The 16,988-nt window shown below is 37.9% G+C and overlaps 2 protein-coding genes across 5 annotated transcripts; both read right to left on the bottom strand.

Moving 5' to 3' along the window:
- Positions 1-60: 60 nt before the first annotated feature.
- Positions 61-5,451, bottom strand: LOC104760829 (AUGMIN subunit 3-like). 3 transcript variants are annotated; one of them, XM_010483798.3, is made up of 18 exons: positions 4,986-5,451; positions 4,595-4,631; positions 4,390-4,493; positions 3,696-3,891; positions 3,539-3,605; positions 3,062-3,165; positions 2,746-2,827; positions 2,507-2,564; positions 2,147-2,278; positions 1,975-2,044; positions 1,808-1,865; positions 1,665-1,720; positions 1,351-1,503; positions 1,138-1,249; positions 900-1,041; positions 727-802; positions 534-629; positions 61-448 (listed from the first exon to the last, which is right to left on the bottom strand). In XM_010483798.3, the coding sequence occupies exons 1-18, from the start codon at positions 5,159-5,161 to the stop codon at positions 314-316; spliced, it is 1,854 nt and encodes a 617-aa protein (XP_010482100.1). In that variant the 5' UTR covers positions 5,162-5,451; the 3' UTR covers positions 61-313. The 3 variants fall into 3 exon arrangements, with proteins under 3 accessions (XP_010482100.1, XP_010482101.1, XP_087355625.1); XM_010483799.3 differs by having other exon boundaries at positions 2,507-2,561; XM_087499499.1 differs by having other exon boundaries at positions 1,665-1,865; positions 4,986-5,430.
- A 6,488-nt stretch (positions 5,452-11,939) lies between these two features.
- LOC104763229 (AUGMIN subunit 3-like) lies at positions 11,940-15,537 on the bottom strand. Of its 2 annotated transcripts, XM_087500198.1 has the most exons (12): positions 15,367-15,537; positions 14,837-14,939; positions 14,541-14,622; positions 14,304-14,372; positions 13,951-14,089; positions 13,791-13,860; positions 13,498-13,690; positions 12,996-13,107; positions 12,790-12,901; positions 12,632-12,707; positions 12,444-12,541; positions 11,940-12,346 (listed from the first exon to the last, which is right to left on the bottom strand). In XM_087500198.1, the coding sequence occupies exons 7-12, from the start codon at positions 13,531-13,533 to the stop codon at positions 12,274-12,276; spliced, it is 507 nt and encodes a 168-aa protein (XP_087356324.1). In that variant the 5' UTR covers positions 13,534-13,690; positions 13,791-13,860; positions 13,951-14,089; positions 14,304-14,372; positions 14,541-14,622; positions 14,837-14,939; positions 15,367-15,537; the 3' UTR covers positions 11,940-12,273. The 2 variants fall into 2 exon arrangements, with proteins under 2 accessions (XP_087356324.1, XP_087356323.1); XM_087500197.1 differs by lacking the exon at positions 15,367-15,537 and having other exon boundaries at positions 13,197-13,690; positions 14,837-15,194.
- Between the last annotated feature and the right edge of the window lie 1,451 nt (positions 15,538-16,988).

The raw sequence follows: 16,988 nt of genomic DNA, 5'->3' as shown, positions 1-16,988 counted from the left end.
AAAACAAAGAAACAAGAGGCGAAAGAAGAGTTATACAACTGTAACATGAACTGAAAATACTTTAAAACGAAAGAAGAAAGCTCAAATAACCCCAAATAAATAGAAGAATGGGTGCACAAGAAAAGAAACCACGAAACTTAGAAACAAAATTAAGAAGATGAGCAGTAAGTAAAATCAATCAACCACTAGATAAAGGCCCTTCTGTATACAATCACAAAGGAAGTGAAATGGTGAGAGATCACTTGGCGAGCACACTTTTTGAAAAGGAAAAAACTAAGAGAGATCACTTGTGCTATGTACTTATAGTGAGGACCTACGATGAGGATTGGCGAGCACGAACGAGTGCGTTGAGTTCCCTTACTTGGCTTCTCAACCGCTCTGGGTTGCAGAAAAAGTCCACAAATACCCGCCTTTGGAGTTCCACGTCCTTTGCGTGATGCTTCACGATCTGCAGCAATTATAGTATATTCAAATTTTCTATTTCACTCTAATACATATATGAGAGGAAATAAAATTAACAGATTAAGACTCGCCTCTCTTTTATTGCGGTGCTCGAGCGTGACCTCTTCTACTGCTGTAGAGAGTTTGGAGTTGATTTTCCCCATTTCGTCAAGTTCTTTCATCAGCGGCTAATGTTACATTAAGGAAACAACATGAGTTAAACTTCCATATATTGGTTTAGATTAACGACTAAAAATGGTAACTGAGAATTGATATTTGTTTTACCCATGGTGTCAGTATGGGCTGTGCCGTAGTTGAAGACGCAAAGAGTAGTTGCTGCAGGTTCTGAATATGGGTACACCTGAGAAACAGAGAAAAGACAATAGCTATATATAAGGCTCGTAAATGCTTGTTTCTGTGTACGAGAATGAGGAATGTGATGAGGAATTTGCACTTACAGTTCGTTAATGCATCTATTTCTGTCATCTGGAAGTGAATTCTCGAGGTCAGACTGAAGAGACGACAAATCCGACTGAAGAGCAACTATTTGCTGAATGATGGCTGGAGCTGAGACATAACTTGATAGCCCGGTCTGGGCATCTATAACAGGAAGAATGAAGGTTATCAGCCTAAATTATGTTTGGATAAATACCAGACAAAAGGGAACAATTTGTGTAAAACGATAGTGTTGACTACTTGAGTGAATGCTCAAGAGATCTCTAACTCCATGTAAAAAGCTGTCACGGTCATCTACTGCTCCTTGTTCTTGCACATCGGATGCAGCTTGGATCAGTGCTGAACACCGCCCCTGTTAATATATTGAAAAAAATTATTAGTTTCATTATCTGAAAGTTACAGGAAAGAGTGGACTGAAACTATTGGCTATGTGCTGAAACTAAAGTTTCATACCACACGGCTTCTTGTGGCGGAGAGGTAACCCTGAAGTTCAGATTCAATTACTTTTAGCAGAGAGAATGCTCCAAGCATGTTTTTCTTTTCTAGCTGGCATGCTAATTTCAAGAACAGGTGTCTTGCTAGCTGATTAACAAGATGATTGATGAACTGCAACAAAAATTTCCGATATGAAAGACAGATGGACAAGCAGATCTTGATATCTCAAACATGGAAAACACGCATTACTATGGCCAACATATCTTAAAGATATTAATATCTTGAAGATATCAAATCAAAAGAAATACAAATAAAAGTGAAGGCCAACATACCACTTTCTGTTTACTAATATACAGCTCTTGACGCATGACCTTTAGATCGTAGTCACCTAGAAGGTTATGATGAGTAAAATCATATGAAATCCCAAAATTGTCAAAGAGCTCCAGGTAATAAGCAAAACGTAAATGCTGAATACCTTGCAAGATATAGGTGTCCTGGAGTTGAGCAAGCTCCCAACATAGTTCAGGAATAGTCTGAAAAGAAGAACAGATTAAGCAAATATGTAATTCAAAGAAGTACCAACATGTTAGAGTTTAGGAAAGAGGATACTTGAAATGTCAAGAATTGAGTATATAAACAAACCTCAGATAAGATTTTTTCTTCTTTCTGATAAAGGGTCGAGATTTCTTCAACAAGATCTGCATGTTTTCTCCTGCACAGATATAAAAATGATCACGGGAATACAGTATGACAAGTTAAAGTTGTCAAAGATGATTTTGTCAATTTCTTGCTTCAATGTTTCATGTTCTTCTACCTTAGAGAATGTAGATCAAAATGAATATGAGCTTCAACTGATGTTACTTGAGATTTGAGCGTCAAGAGAATAGCTTGTTGCTTAGCATTCTCGACCTGGGCTTCAATCCATTGTCTCTCACTTGTTCCAAATCTGTGAATAACAAGAAAAATCCTAGGAGAGTGAGAAAACTTGTATGCGTGAAAATACGAAACTTGTCTGTGCTACTGAGTGGTATCCAGTATTTTTTTAGGCTGGCCAAAGCAAGAGAGACCCTTGTGCATATACAATCTTCTGAACTAAAAGATTTGATTCAAATCTAGAGCGACAGTCGAGGGGAAAGCTGAAATTTATATTGCTGTTGTACCACATAATACATACATAGATCGAAGCCGTTGCAGTTCAGCTACACGTTGATGCTGTGACTTTTCCAAATCTGCTGCATTGTAAATAGATAAGTTAAAGATGGACAGTCGCTTCGTCGAACAAGTAAAAAATCATGCACAATAATAAAACATGTTGCAATAATACATAAGTTACATAACTGCACAGGGATATATGCATTTCAGGCAACGCAATTGTACACCAGAAAAACAAAAATCACACTATAGTAAAGTTACCTCGCAACATGTTTGATGTATCATCAAGACTAACCCATGAGCATTTTGATTTTCCTTCCTCCGCAACTAAACGGTATGGCCCCTGAAATGATAGCAGAAAAATTCACATTAAGCTGAGTGCATAAATTGGTGCAAAATGAATAACAGTATAAGTTTGCCACCAAAAAAAAAAAAAAAAAAAAAAAAAAATGAATAACAGTATACTTTCTCCATTCTCAGAAATTGTCAAACCATACTATGGATAAGATCTCAACTAGCTTTACTTTTTCTATATGATGAAGAGAAGCTGAAATCATCAGCATTGACATCCACTTACTGTGTCTAGCTGCTTTGCAAACCACTGATTTAGCTCCTTTGTGCAGGCTGAATCTCCAGCCAAGTAGGCCTGAAAATCGGAGTATGCTAAGTAAATTCCATCCTCTGCACATATGAAAAGAGCCAATTAAGCTGGCTAAATGAGTTGATGACAATTTACTGACATAACTGTCAAAACGGTTTTGCTGACATAACCTTCAAAACCCCCCTTCTTTGTCTACAGAAAACACAACTTACTGCCTCCATGAAACTCTTAACACAGATAACTAAGTTCCATAAATGAAATCTTAGCTACAAAGAGAAACCAATCTAACTAATTGATCTTTCAAATAACTACCAGATATGCAACTACCTTATGCAACTAATTTAAAAGTATAGTGCACTAAAGCCAATTACACAATTCAGCTTCAAAGAAGATTTACGGTAGTTCACCAGGTATGGAAAAGTGAAACCAAAAAACAAGGTATAAGAAGGAAACCTTCGCCGGAATGATAATGTGCCAACTCTTGAGAAGTGGAAGCCAGTCTTCCTAGAACTCCATTCATCTTAATCACAGGAAAATATCAAAAGTAAACATCACAAACTTATCAAAGACCAAAAGAATTCCACTAAACAATTGTGTACATGTATCAAACCTGCAAATTTCTAGCAGATAAGCTGTCATCTATTGTTGTTATCTGTCCAGTGACAGCAGAAGTTGCAGCAACTCGAGCACGTCTCCCTTGGATCAGAGCTGAAGATTGGCCAGTGAGCAAATCATATTGCGTCTGTAACCGCCTTAGCTGTCTCTGCAACTCTAAGGCTTCAGCCTTATGCGCCAGAGTTGCATCTCTGTCAGTTAAAAAGAAACAGTCAGTGGTGCTGATGTAAATATTGGTATCCACAACTACATCAACGAAATCTAGTTCACTTATGAACAGCTGTGAGAACATAAGGAGATCTCACACAGTAAGAACCTGAATGTCATACATGAAAATCCAAGTGATGAGAAATAAAGTCCCTGGACATTCTCACATATATATAGAGAACCACAAAGAAACCTATAATTACTAATGCAAACGCCTGATGACCTAAGGAGATAAGTGACATAAAACCAAATTTCTCAACAAAAGTACCCCACTTCTCACGTGGGAAGAAAAAAATTTAACAGTGAACCGTAGGTCAATAAACTTACTTACTGCACACATTATATCCCACACTAAGAAACCAGGACAGTTGTACTTGTTTCAAGTGATGTAAAACTAAGTCCTTGACAAAAATTCCTCAAGAGCATTATAATAGGCATGGAACAGAAAGTACAGAATCGCATATAGGATATGAAGGTCTAACCTTACTTCTTTAATACTTTCTTCTGCTCCAAAAACCGCCTCCTGATTATTTCTCCTGGAAGAAAATGCTGATATGCTATCATAAGCCTGGTCCAGATCCTCGCCCTGAATCCATGCAAAAAATGCATAGTAAGAAGGCAGGGGAATTAACAGCGTAAGAAACCCTTAAAAAGCCGAGGATAGAAGAATGACACAAGGAGAGTTACCTCTAAGAGCTTCCCATCTCTTTGAAATTGCTCATATCTGGATCCAGAAACAAGAAAAACAACTATGAACTAACTACATAGAGAGAAGAAGCACATGGACTTTAACGGCAAAGAAATGCATCTGAATCTTTGCTAATAAGTTCCGGTAAAACTAAAATGCAGCAAGGCATTGAATAGTGAGAAAATAAGCTTAGCTATCAACAACAATTGAAAGTATAACCACAATGATTAGCCTAATTGCGATAATTCAAGCTTCACCAAAATGGAATATATACCTATTTCACCAAAACCAAAACAAATTCGACCTAATCCGGAAACCAAACAACATTGAGAAGTGAGACATTCGATTTTGAATCTGACAATGGTAGCGAAAAAAAAAAAGAGAACATACAGTGATAGTTCGGCGAGAGAGAGGACATTGGAAGAGCGAAGGGAGGAACAGATCCAGTCGAGGATAGGTCGAGCATCGTCGCACTGAAACGGCCATTCGAAGCTGTCGGGATCTAATTTTCCGGCGCCTTCGTAACCTAGCTCCGCCACGAGAGAGCACAGTCTCGCGCTGCTCATCACCGATCGCCCTTTTTCTTCAGCGCCGGTGGTTGTGGGAAATTATACGATTTGCCCCTGAATGAAATTTTGAAATTCACACTGTTGTTTGTTGCCTCTTAATTTCAATTTTGAAACAAAAAAAACATAAACATTTGCTTTTTGTTAGTGGATAGGTTCTATATTTTGATGTCTCCTTAATATATTTTTGTTATTCTTTCATGGAAAAAAAAAAAACAAACAAACTTTTACATGGCAAGTGAATGCAACAACAAGATGGCCTAAATCACGATTTTGTCTAGGACTGTGTTGGATTTTGACAATACGGAGACTTTGTTCTTTATAGTTTACTTGGTCAAGTTTATGTTTCCGCAAAACTAGTTATTAGTTGAGTTAGTGGAGTGATGTTTTGTTTCTGTTTATTTGCTTTAGCATTTGTAAGTCTATAAAAGGCATTGGACGAGTATGAATAAGATTAGATCATTCAGTGCAAACTTGTGTATTCTTTGAGTCTAAATCTACATTTGGTATCAGAGCAAAACACATTTCAAAGTGATCAGAGAAAGAAAGATGAGCGACGACAAAACACTAATGAAGATTCCACACTTCGATGGTCACTATGATCATTGGAGTGAATTAATGGAAAATCTCTTGAGATCCAAGGGATTATGGAGCTTGGTAGAAGAAGGTGTAACCGATCCAGCACCCGGAGTTGAGATGACTGCAGCGCAGCAGAAGAGTTTCAATGATCTGAAGATGAAGGATCACCAAGTCAAGCATTACCTGTTCCAAGCGATTGATCGGGTCGTGTTTGAGCAAATCTTGGATCGTAGCACATCTAAGATTATTTGGGAGTCCATGAAGAGGAAGTTTGGGGGAAATGAAAGAGTGAAGTGATCTCTTCTCCAAACTTTAAGGAGAGATTTTGAGGTACTCGTCATGAAGAATGAAGAGAGCATTGACGATTACTTCAAGAGAGTGATGAGTGTCTCCAACCAGATGAGGAGCAATGGTGAAGAAATGCCAGATTCGAAGATTGTTGAGAAGATTCTTGGAACTCTGACTAATAAATTCACCTATGTAGTGGTGTCTATTGAGGAGTCTAAAGACACCGAAAGCATGGCGATCGATGAGCTGTAGAGTTCGCTGTCCGTTCATGAGAAGAAGTTCAAGAAAACCAACTATGAAGAAGAAGTTCATGCTCTTAATGTTGGAGGAAGAGGCAGAGGAGCCTACATAGGTCGAGGTCGAGGCAGAGGCAGGGGTCGTACATTCAACAAAGCCACGATCGAGTGTTACACCTGTCACAAGCTTGGACATTTCTCATATGAATGTCCAAATGTGAACCATGGGGCTCAATTTGCAGAAATTGATGAGAAAGATGAAGTTCTCCTCATGGCATATGTAGAACTACAAGGAACCAAAAGAGGAGATGTTTGGTTCGTGGATTCTGGATGCTCAAACCATATGTGTGGAGAGAGCAAAATGTTTTCAAGTTTGGACAGTGCTTTCAAACACAATGTCAAACTTGGAAACAGTCACAAACTGATGGTTAGTGGGAAAGGAGTTGTGAAGATAACGCTTAATGGAGTAAGATACGTTATCAATGATGTGTACTATGTTCCGGAGCTGAAAAACAACTTGTTGAGTGTTGGACAACTTCAAGAGAAGGGTCTCGATGTTCTATTCAGAGGAGGAGAAAAGAACACATGCAGCATTTTTCATCCTACAAGAGGAAAAATTGCAGAGTCAGTCAAGAGCACCAATCGAATGTTCGTTTAGTTGGGAGAAATCAATGAGAAGACAAAGGAGGAGAGATGTTTGCAGGTCGATGTTGCAGACCAAGAGGAGCTCTGGCACCACCGGTATGGACATCTTAGTTAAAAAGGTCTCTCAATCCTGCGTAACAAGGAGATGGTCATGGGGTTACCAAACTTTGGAGGAACGAAGGTGACTTGCGAATCATGTGTCAAAGGCAAACACCATCGAACTTCCTTCCCAAAGCAGAGCAAGTGGAGAGCTATAGAGAAGCTGCAACTTGTTCACTCCGATCTGTGCGGTCCAATAACTCCATCATCGAATAGTCAGAAAAGATATTTGATCAGCTTCATTGACGACTTCTCAAGAAAGACGTGGATCTACTTTGTGCTTGAGAAATCAGAGGCCTTTCAACAATTCAAACAATTTGAGGCGTATGTGGAGAAACAGACAGGAAGCTTCATCAAATGCTTAAGGACAGATCGAGGAGGAGAGTACAACTCCATTTAGTTCAAGGAGTTCTGCAAGGAACACGGAATCAAACGCCAGCTCACCGCTGCGTACACCCCACAGCAAAACGGCGTTGCAGAGCGTAAGAACAGAACTCTCATGAATATGGTGAGAGCTGTGCTGATAGAGAAGGAAGTACCAAGGAGTTTTTGGCCAGATGTAGTGCAATGGTCAAACCATGTCCTAAATCGATCTCCCACCGTGATCGTGAAGGATATGACTCTAGAAGAAGCATGGAGTGGGAACAAGCCATTAGTGGATCATTTTCAAATTTTTGGCTGTGTTGGCTATGTTCACATCCCAGATGTGAAAAGAACCAAGCTAGATGACAAGAGCGTGAAGTGTGTCATGATTGGGTACAACAGTGAGTCAAAAGCATACAAGATGTATGATCCGGTAGAGAAGAAGACTCATATCAGTCGTGATGTGATATTCGAAGAAGACAAAAAATGGAGTTGGGATGAAAGTCTCTCTACAGAGCAGTTGGTGGAGCTCGAGTGGGAAGATGAACATGAGTTCGATGAAAATGAAGAGGAAGAGGTAGAAGTGGAGGAAACAGGAGACGATAGTGATGGAGATCCCCCTCCGCAAGCTCATGTTCGACCAAAAACTGCAACAGTGGGCAGAACAAGAAGGCCACCTGTTTGGCACGATGACTACACATCTGGAGAGGAGCTATCAGACACCGAAGAAGAGGCAAACATGGTGCGAGTATGATCTGAGGAGGAGGAGATTGTAGCAGAACTTATGGTGATCTCAGATCCCACTTCTTTAGAGGAAGCTGTTAGACACTCGAAATGGAAGACTACAATGAATGCAGAGATTTGTTCGATTGAAAAGAATCTGACATGGTCTCTGATGGAGCTTCCAGCTGCAGCCAAAGCCATTGGCGTGAAATGAATCTACAAGACAAAACTTAATGAGCAGGGAGAGGTTGACAAGTTCAAGGCTCGTCTTGTGGTAAAGGGTTATGCACAAGAATATGGGATTGACTACACCGAAGTTTTTGCTCCTGTGGCAAGAATGGATACAGTGAGGATGATCATTGCTCTAGCTGCTCATCGAGGGTGGGGAATTCATCAGTTAGATGTCAAATCTGTTTTCTTACACGGAGAGTTGCCGGAAGATGTCTATGTGGAGCAACCTCAAGGGTATGAGGTAACTGGGAAAGAACACATGGTCTACAAGCTCCATAAGGCTCTATACGGACTAAAACAGGCACCACGAGCTTGGTTTAGTCGTATAGAAGCTTACTTCATCAAAGCAGGCTTTGAGAGCAGCATCAGCAGCAAACTTTGTTCATCAAACACAAAGGAGGTAAAATACTCATTGTTAGTATTTATGTTGATGATTTGCTCTTTACTGGTGATGATGAGGTGTTGTTAGCTGAGTTCAAACAGTCTATGAAAAGGGAATTTGATGTGACTGACTTAGGGAGAATGAGGTATTTTCTGGGAATAGAAGTAGTACAAAAGAATGATGGCATCTTTATTTGTCAAAGAAAGCATGCAGCGGAGGTCATCGAGAGGTTTGGAATGCAGAATTTCAACTCTGTCTGCAATCCAATTGTTCCTGGTCAGAGACTTCACCGAGATGAGACGGGTGTGAAGGTTGATTCAACCCTTTACAAACAAATGGTGGGAAGCCTGATGTACTTAACGGCAACACGTCCTGATCTCATGTTCGTGGTGTGTCTTGTTAGTCGTTTCATGTCAAATCCCACACAGCTACACTTTGCAGCAGTGAAACGAATCATGCGGTATCTAAAAGGCACCATGGAGTTTGGAATCTGGTACAAGAAGGAGGGAAAAATAGGGCTTGTTGGTTACACAGATAGTGATTATGCGGGAGATATAGATGATAGCAAGAGCACATCAGGGTATGTTTTTCTAATGGGAGGAGGAGCAGTTGCATGGTCGTCACGAAAACAGCCTATCGTGACACTTTCAACTACCGAAGCAGAGTATGTTGCAGCATCAACTTCTGCTTGTCAATCTATGTGGATGGGAAGAATTCTGAAAGAGATTGGTTACAATCAAGGAGGAGAAATGGAGCTACTATGTGATAATACTTCAACCATCAAGTTGTCTAAAAATGTTGTGTTACATGGTAAGTCGAAGCACATCAGGGTTCATATTCATTTTCTCAGGGATTTGGTTAAGGAAGGAGCTATTAAGCTGACATACTGCAAAACTGAGCAGCAGCTCGCTGATATCATGACTAAGCCGATGAAGATGGCAACGTTTCAGAGAATTAGAGTAGCTTTCGGAATGCGTGTTTTGAACTGACTCCTTGAGAAGGTTCAGTTCAAGGGAGGGTTTGTTGGATTATCTTTCGAGTCTTAGTTAGTTACGCAAGTTTAACAATAAGGAGACTTGTTCTCTATAGTTTACATGGTCAAGTTTATGTTTCCGCAAAACTAGTTAGTAGTTGAGTTAGTGGAGTGATGTTTTGTTTCAGTTTATTTGCTTCAGCATTTTTAAGTCTATAAAAGGCATTGGACGAGTATGAATAAGATTAGATCATTCAGTGCAAACTTGAGTATTCTTTTAGCCTAAATCTACATACTGTGGTTTTGCACCGAGTCACATATTGTACTACCCCAATCGAAAAGTTGTGGTTTTGGTTGGGTTTCGATTTTCTCCGCTGACCCAATCAGCATATTTTCAATTGAAAAATACTTATGAGTGTCTTGTTCACTTTTTCCTTTTCAACCAATCAAAATCTTCTATACATTATTTTATTTAAAAATTAAATCAAAATTAAATTAAAAAGCAAAACAGATTAAGGAAACAAATTATGTATAATTTTTTTAAAAAAAGTTAAATATTGGCTTGGTTTAGACTTTACAATTAGAATGAAATGATGTATCGGTTTGGGTTTACAAATAAGGTGATTAGGGTTTAAATTTTACAATTCAAAAAATTTATATGTCGGTTTGGGTTTACAAATGAAGTGGTTAGGGTTTAGATTTTACAAATAAAACAAAATTATATGTCGGTTTGGGTTTACAAATGAAGTGGTTAGGGTTTAGATTTTACAATTAGAGCGAAATTATATGTCGGTTTGGGTTTACAAATGAGATGGTTAGGGTCTAGATTTTACAATTAAAACGAAATTATATGCCGGTTTGGGTTTTCAAATGAGATGGTTAGGGTCTAGATTTTACAATTAGAACGAAATTATATGTCGGTTTGGGTTTACAAATGAGATGGTTAGGGTTTAGATTTTACAATTAGAATGAAAGTATATGTCGGTTTGGGTTTACAAATGAGATGGTTAGGGTTTAGATTATAAAATTAGAACAAAATTATATGTCGGTTTGGGTTTACAAATGAGATGGTTAGGGTTTCGATTTTACAATTAAAATGAAATTATATGTCGGGTTGGTTTACAAATGAGATGGTTAGGGTTTAGATTTTACAATTAGAATGAAAGTATATGTCGGTTTGGGTTTACAAATGAGATGGTTAGGGTTTAGATTATACAATTAGAACAAAATTGTATGTCGGTTTGGGTTTACAAATGAGATGGTTAGGGTTTCGATTTTACAATTAGAATGAAATTATATATCGGTTTTAGTTTACAAATGAGATGGTTAGGGTTTAGATTATACAATTAGAACGAAATTATATGTCGGTTTGGGTTTACAAATGAGATGGTTAGGGTTAGATTTTACAATTAGAATGAAATTATATATCGGTTTTAGTTTATAAATAAGCGGTTTAAGTTTTTAATTTTATAATAATATATACAGATTTTGTTTCCTTATTTTATAAGGAGATGAATGAATAAGTTATTAAATGTATTATGACATGTCATATTTTCATTGGCTAAAGTAATGAGAAGTGAACAAAGGGGTTTTATGAGTGAACCCAAGAATTGTTCTTTTCAATTTAGGTTTGGTTTTTAATTTAGGTTTGGTTACGTGAGAATTTTGATTTGGTTTGGGTAGAACCGATCAGTGTTTTTGTGTAATTGTTTGGCTATACCAAAATTAGATCGGTATTCATTAATACCTAAATTAAAACGAACCTATTTACCCACTTAAAGTAGGTTGGGTGACAGATCGGCCATAGGAAAGGAAGAGTGATCAATGCCAGCTAAGGTTGTTAGACACCGTAGCTCACCTTTCACTAAAAAGAAGGTGGTGCAGCCAGGTTAGTCGACTCAGTCCCTGTACTCCTTATCGAAAGATAGGTGCTTTAGCAACTCGACCAAGCCGAACTTCTAACAGCCCGCCCGCTACCATGCCTCCCCACATTATACAGTTTTAACCGTTTTTAAATCAGTACATTTAACCAAGAACCGAAACGAGCCAAACCATTTATTTTCGGTTAATTTCGATAAATACTACTAGTATTTTGGTTAAACAAGAACCAAAAAAGGCAGCTCAGGTCAGTTTGGTTCGGTTAACCCAAGTGGCATGCCATAAATTTTTGACGATACGAAGAGATTTTTTATTCATCTTGGAAAATAGTACAAGACTGAGATCAAACTACATATAGTTTACAAATTGATGCTATATATATGAAGAAATAAAAAGAGTCGATGGTATAAACAGAATGTGGTTCTTTAGAAGCAGAATCATGTTTTGAGAAAAGAGATCGACTTTTATATGTATGATAGAAAATTATGTGCGAGTGATTGCTAAAGAAGCACAATAAGTGGGAAATAACGTTCGTAGAGATGCGTTGCATACATGTGAAGCAGGTTCAAATGGAGTTCTTGGGATTGATGAATCTCCTGTTTTGTTAAAATCCCTTGCTGCTATATAGTGCTATTGTTATTAAGAGAGTTAGGTTGCTTCCGAATATGATACTTTTGACCCCTTTTTTTACCTTGATGAGGTTTGGCAAGCACGGTCAGGGACACGCGCATTGAGTTCCCTCACTTGGTTTCTCAGAAAAAGTCCACAAATACATTATGCTCCACGATCTGCAACGATAGCAGTAAACTCAAATTTTCTATATCGCTATAATACATCTATAGCAGTTCATGGAAGAGGAATTTAGATGAACAGATTAAGACTCACCTTCTTTTTTTATTGTCGAGCTCAAGCATGACTTCTTCCACTGTTACATATAGTTTGGAGGTGATTTTCCCCATTTCATCAAGTTCTTTCATCAACAGCTAATATTTACAAGGGAGAAACAAAATGAGTTAAACTCCAGGTCTTGGATAAGGTTAAAGTCAAACAATGGTAACTGAGATTTCTTTTACCCATGGTGTCAATATCGGTTGTGCCGTAGTTGAAGACGCAAAGAGTATTTGCTGCAGGTTCTGAATATGGGTTCGCCTGAGAAACAGAGAAGAGACAATAGTGATACATGAGGTCGTAAAAGAGAATGAGGAATGTGCTATGAGGATTTTGGACTTACAGCTCACTAATGCATCTATTTCTGTCGTCTGGAAGGGAATTCTCAAGGTCAGACTGAAGAGATGATATACCTAACTGAAGAGCAACTATCTGCTGAATGATGGCTTGAGCATCTATTACAGGAATAAATGAAGATCATCAGCCTAAAGTAGGTTAGGAAATATCAGACAAAAGGGAAAAATCATGTAAAACGGTAGCATTGATTACTTGAGTGAATGCTTAAGAGATCTCCAACTCCATGTAAAAAGCTGTCATTGTCATCCACCGCTCCCTGTTCTTGCACATCATATGCAGGTTGGATCAAAGCCGAACATCGTCCCTGTATATATAGCGAAGAAATGAATTAGTTTCAATATCCGATAGTTGCAAGAAAGCGTTGACAATAATTACTATGGCTAATGACCACACCACACGACTTCTTGTGGCTAAGAGGTAAGTCTGGAGTTCAGATTCGATTACTTTAGCAGAGAAAATGCTCCAAGCATGTTTTTCTTTTCTAGCTGACATGCTAATTTCAAGAACTGGTGTCTAGCAAGCTGATTAACCAGGTGTCTGATGAACTGTGACAATATATTGGGATATCAAAGACATAATGACAAGTAGATCTTTGTATCTTAGACATGGAAAAAACACCATGCAAGTCTTGTGGCCAACATATCTCGAAGAGATTTAACTAAAAGTATACAATTAAAACTTAATGACAACGTACCACTTTCTGTTTACTAATATACAGTTCTTGACGCATGACCTTTAGATCGTAGTCACCTACAATTTATGATGAGCAAAAAGCATATAAAAGCATGCATAGGCTACATGTAAGGAGCAAAAAGTAAATGCTTAATCCATTGCAAGATATAGGTGTCCTGGAGTTGAGCAAGCTCCCAACATAGCTCGGGAGTAGTCTAAAAGGAAGAAGAGATAAAGCAAATATTATATATTCACAGAAGTGTCTACTTGTTTGATACTTGAAATGTCAAGAATTGAGTATATAATTAAACAAACCTCAGATAAACATTTTTCTTCTTTCTTATAAAGGGTCGAGATTTTTTCAACTAGATCTGCCTGTTTTCTCCTGCACAGTTATGAAAATGATCACCGGAATACAGTATGACAATTTAAGGTGTCAAAAAGATGATTTTATCAATGTTTCATGTTCTTCTACCTTAGAGAATGTAGATCAAAATGAATATGAGCTTCAACTGATGTTACTTGAGATTTGAGCGTCAAGAGAATTATCTAGCTTGTTGCTTAGCATTCTCGACCTGGGCTTCAATCCATTGTCTCTCTTCCTTTTTCCAAAGCTGTGAATAACCAGGAAAATGCCTTAGAGAGTGAGAAAAATCGTATGCGTGAAAATTCCACAATTTTATTTTATATGCCATAAAATGGTCTCTAGTTTCTCTTAGAGAGACCCTTGTACTTATACATTTTTTTCTCAACTAAACGAATATATTCAAATATTCAAATCCAGAGTAACAATCAAAGTGAAAGCTGAAAATTATATTGCTGGAGTACCAAATAATACATATATGGATCGGAGCCACTGCAGTTCATCTACACGTTGATGCTGTGGCTGTTCCAAATCTGCAGCAATGTAAATAGACAAGTTCTAGATGGAAAATGGCTTCTAACAAGTAAGAATTATGCACAATAACAAAATGGAGGATTTTTATTATACAGAGGGAAGTTACATATTTTAGGCTTACATAATAGTATATGAGAAAAACAAAAGTCACACTGTAGGACCGTTACCTTGAAACATGTTTAATGTATCATCAAAGCTAACCCGTGAGCATTTCGATTTTCCTTCATCTGCGACTAAACGGTATGGCCCCTGACATGACAGCGGATAAACATTGAACAAGTGCACAAAACGGTGCAAGATGAATACCAGTTGATAATTTCTTCATTCTCAGAAATTGTCAAACCATAGCATTTGTCACTAGGTACGAACGACCAATAAGATCTCAGCTAGCTTGACTTTTCTATAAGAGGAAGAAAATTTGAAATAATCAGCAATTGATTCACCACTAATTCCATGCACTTACTGTGTCTAGCTGCTTTGCAAACCACTGATTTAACTCCTTTGTGCACACTGAATCTCCAGCCAAGTAGTCCTGAAAATCGCAGTATGCTAAGCAGCTCCGTCCTCTTCACATATGAAACAGCCAATTAAGTTGGCTAAAAGAGTTGATGACTTTTACTATGATGCATACTGTATATAATAGAATATATCAGTAAGAAAACTGCTCTGCTAGCTGTCAAAACCCCACTTTTTGATCTATCAACCAAAAGAAGTATCTAAGAAAATACAACTTCCGGCCTCCATAAAACTCTTCATACAGATAACTAATAGATAAGTTCCATAAATGATATCCAGGCTACAGATAAATAAATACCCAATCTAACTAATCGATCTTTCAAAATATCTACCAGATATGCAACTATCTTATGCAGCTTAAGTTTCTCACCCAACTGATGCTAATTTAAAAGTATAATGCATTCAAGCCAACTAGATATACAGTGGTTCACCGGATAGGGAAAAATTAAACCAACAAATAAGGGGTACTAAGGACACCTTTTCCGGAATGATAATGCGCCAGCTCTTGCGAAGTGGAAGCCGTCTTCCCAAAACTCCATTCATCTAAATCACAGGAAATTACCGAAAGAAAACATCACAAACTTATCAAAGACCAAAAGAATTCTACATTCCACTTTACATTGTGTGAGGTTCATGTACCAAACCTGCAAATTTTTAGCAGATAAGTTGTATTCTATAGCTGTTATCTGTCCAGTGACAGCAGAAGTTGCAGCTAGCGCTGGGCACGGGACGCGTACCCTTGAATTTTTCGATATCCTTTACCCGATCCGACTCTTACGGGTAATAGAAAAAAATTACTCGTACTCGACCCTTAAATAGCGGGTACTCGTAAAAACGGGTACCCGGTAAAAAACAGTTGACCCTTTAAATACCCGACCCTTTAACGGGTACCCGGAAAAACTGGTATCCGGCAAAAAAAATCGCCAATAACCGCAAAAAGAAGAACTCATAAATGTCAATAATTTCATATTCCGAAATCCAAAAAAGAAGAACATTTATAAATGTATGCAACATATAGTATCAAAAAATATAAAATTACAAACTTAAAAAGCTTATAATTTCATGTTGCCGTTCTTCCGTAAGCTGCCGTGTAATTTCCTAACAACTTTGATTCTCTTTCCTTACCTAAACATAAACGTAATACAAAAGATCAATATCAAGCTCCAACATATATTCACAGAAACAGTATGAGGTTTACAATATTACCTTCTTCATCCGTGTTTAATGAAGTTAAACCCACTCATCTTCCAAAGAAAGACTAACTCCTTGGGGGAAAGCGCTAAACTCTACAAACAAAAAGTAACTTGTAAGTGTATAAATAAATATGAACATTCATTGATTAAAGCTCAAAGATTAAAAATTTTACCATCTTCTAGAGTCTCAAGCTCTTCCATTGGTTCTTCCTCCGAAGAAACTTGTGGATAATCATACCGAATCCAATCTTGAGTGCAAATGAGTGCTTCAACTATCATTGGTGTGAGAGAACTTCGGAAAGGAACAAGTATGCGACCACCTGTGCTAAATGTCGATTCAGAAGCAACAGTTGAAACTGGTATTGCTAAAAGATCCTTTGCCATTAAGGAGAGAATCTTAAACTTTGAACTTGCTTTCTTCCACCACAACAATATATTAAAATCCGGATCAGACCTAGGAACACAATCATCAGCTAGATAACACTCCAATTCTGTTTTAAAAACCAAATTTGCTTCTGTTTCTTCATGCATATCCATCAATGAATCAAGATCAAAACTTCCAACCACATCCACTTCTTCTAAATTACTGGTTCCTCTTGGCACTTGGTTAGTATTTGTAGTAGAGCTTGAAGCATAGCTTTCATAGACTTGATACATCTTCTCAAGCAGAGTATGAATACTTTCGATCAAGGCCTCAGCAACGCTCCCACCATAACTTTCACGGATTAGCCAACTCACGTACTTCATCTTATACCGAGGATCAACGACACATGCGATAAATATCACCAAGTTCATGTTTTCTCCCCAGAATTTATCGAACTTTATCTTCATTTTACCAGCCATTGACTTCAGATTAGCATCATTCTTGTTTAACTCCATTTTCCGAATCATAAGGCCAACACCAAA

The sequence above is a fragment of the Camelina sativa genome, chromosome 18, assembly GCF_030686135.1.
Source record: "Camelina sativa cultivar CO46 ecotype springtype chromosome 18, ASM3068613v1".
NCBI classification, from domain to species: Eukaryota; Viridiplantae; Streptophyta; class Magnoliopsida; order Brassicales; family Brassicaceae; genus Camelina; species Camelina sativa.
Note: the sequence above shows the minus strand (reverse complement) of the source record. Positions and strands in the feature narration are given on the sequence as shown.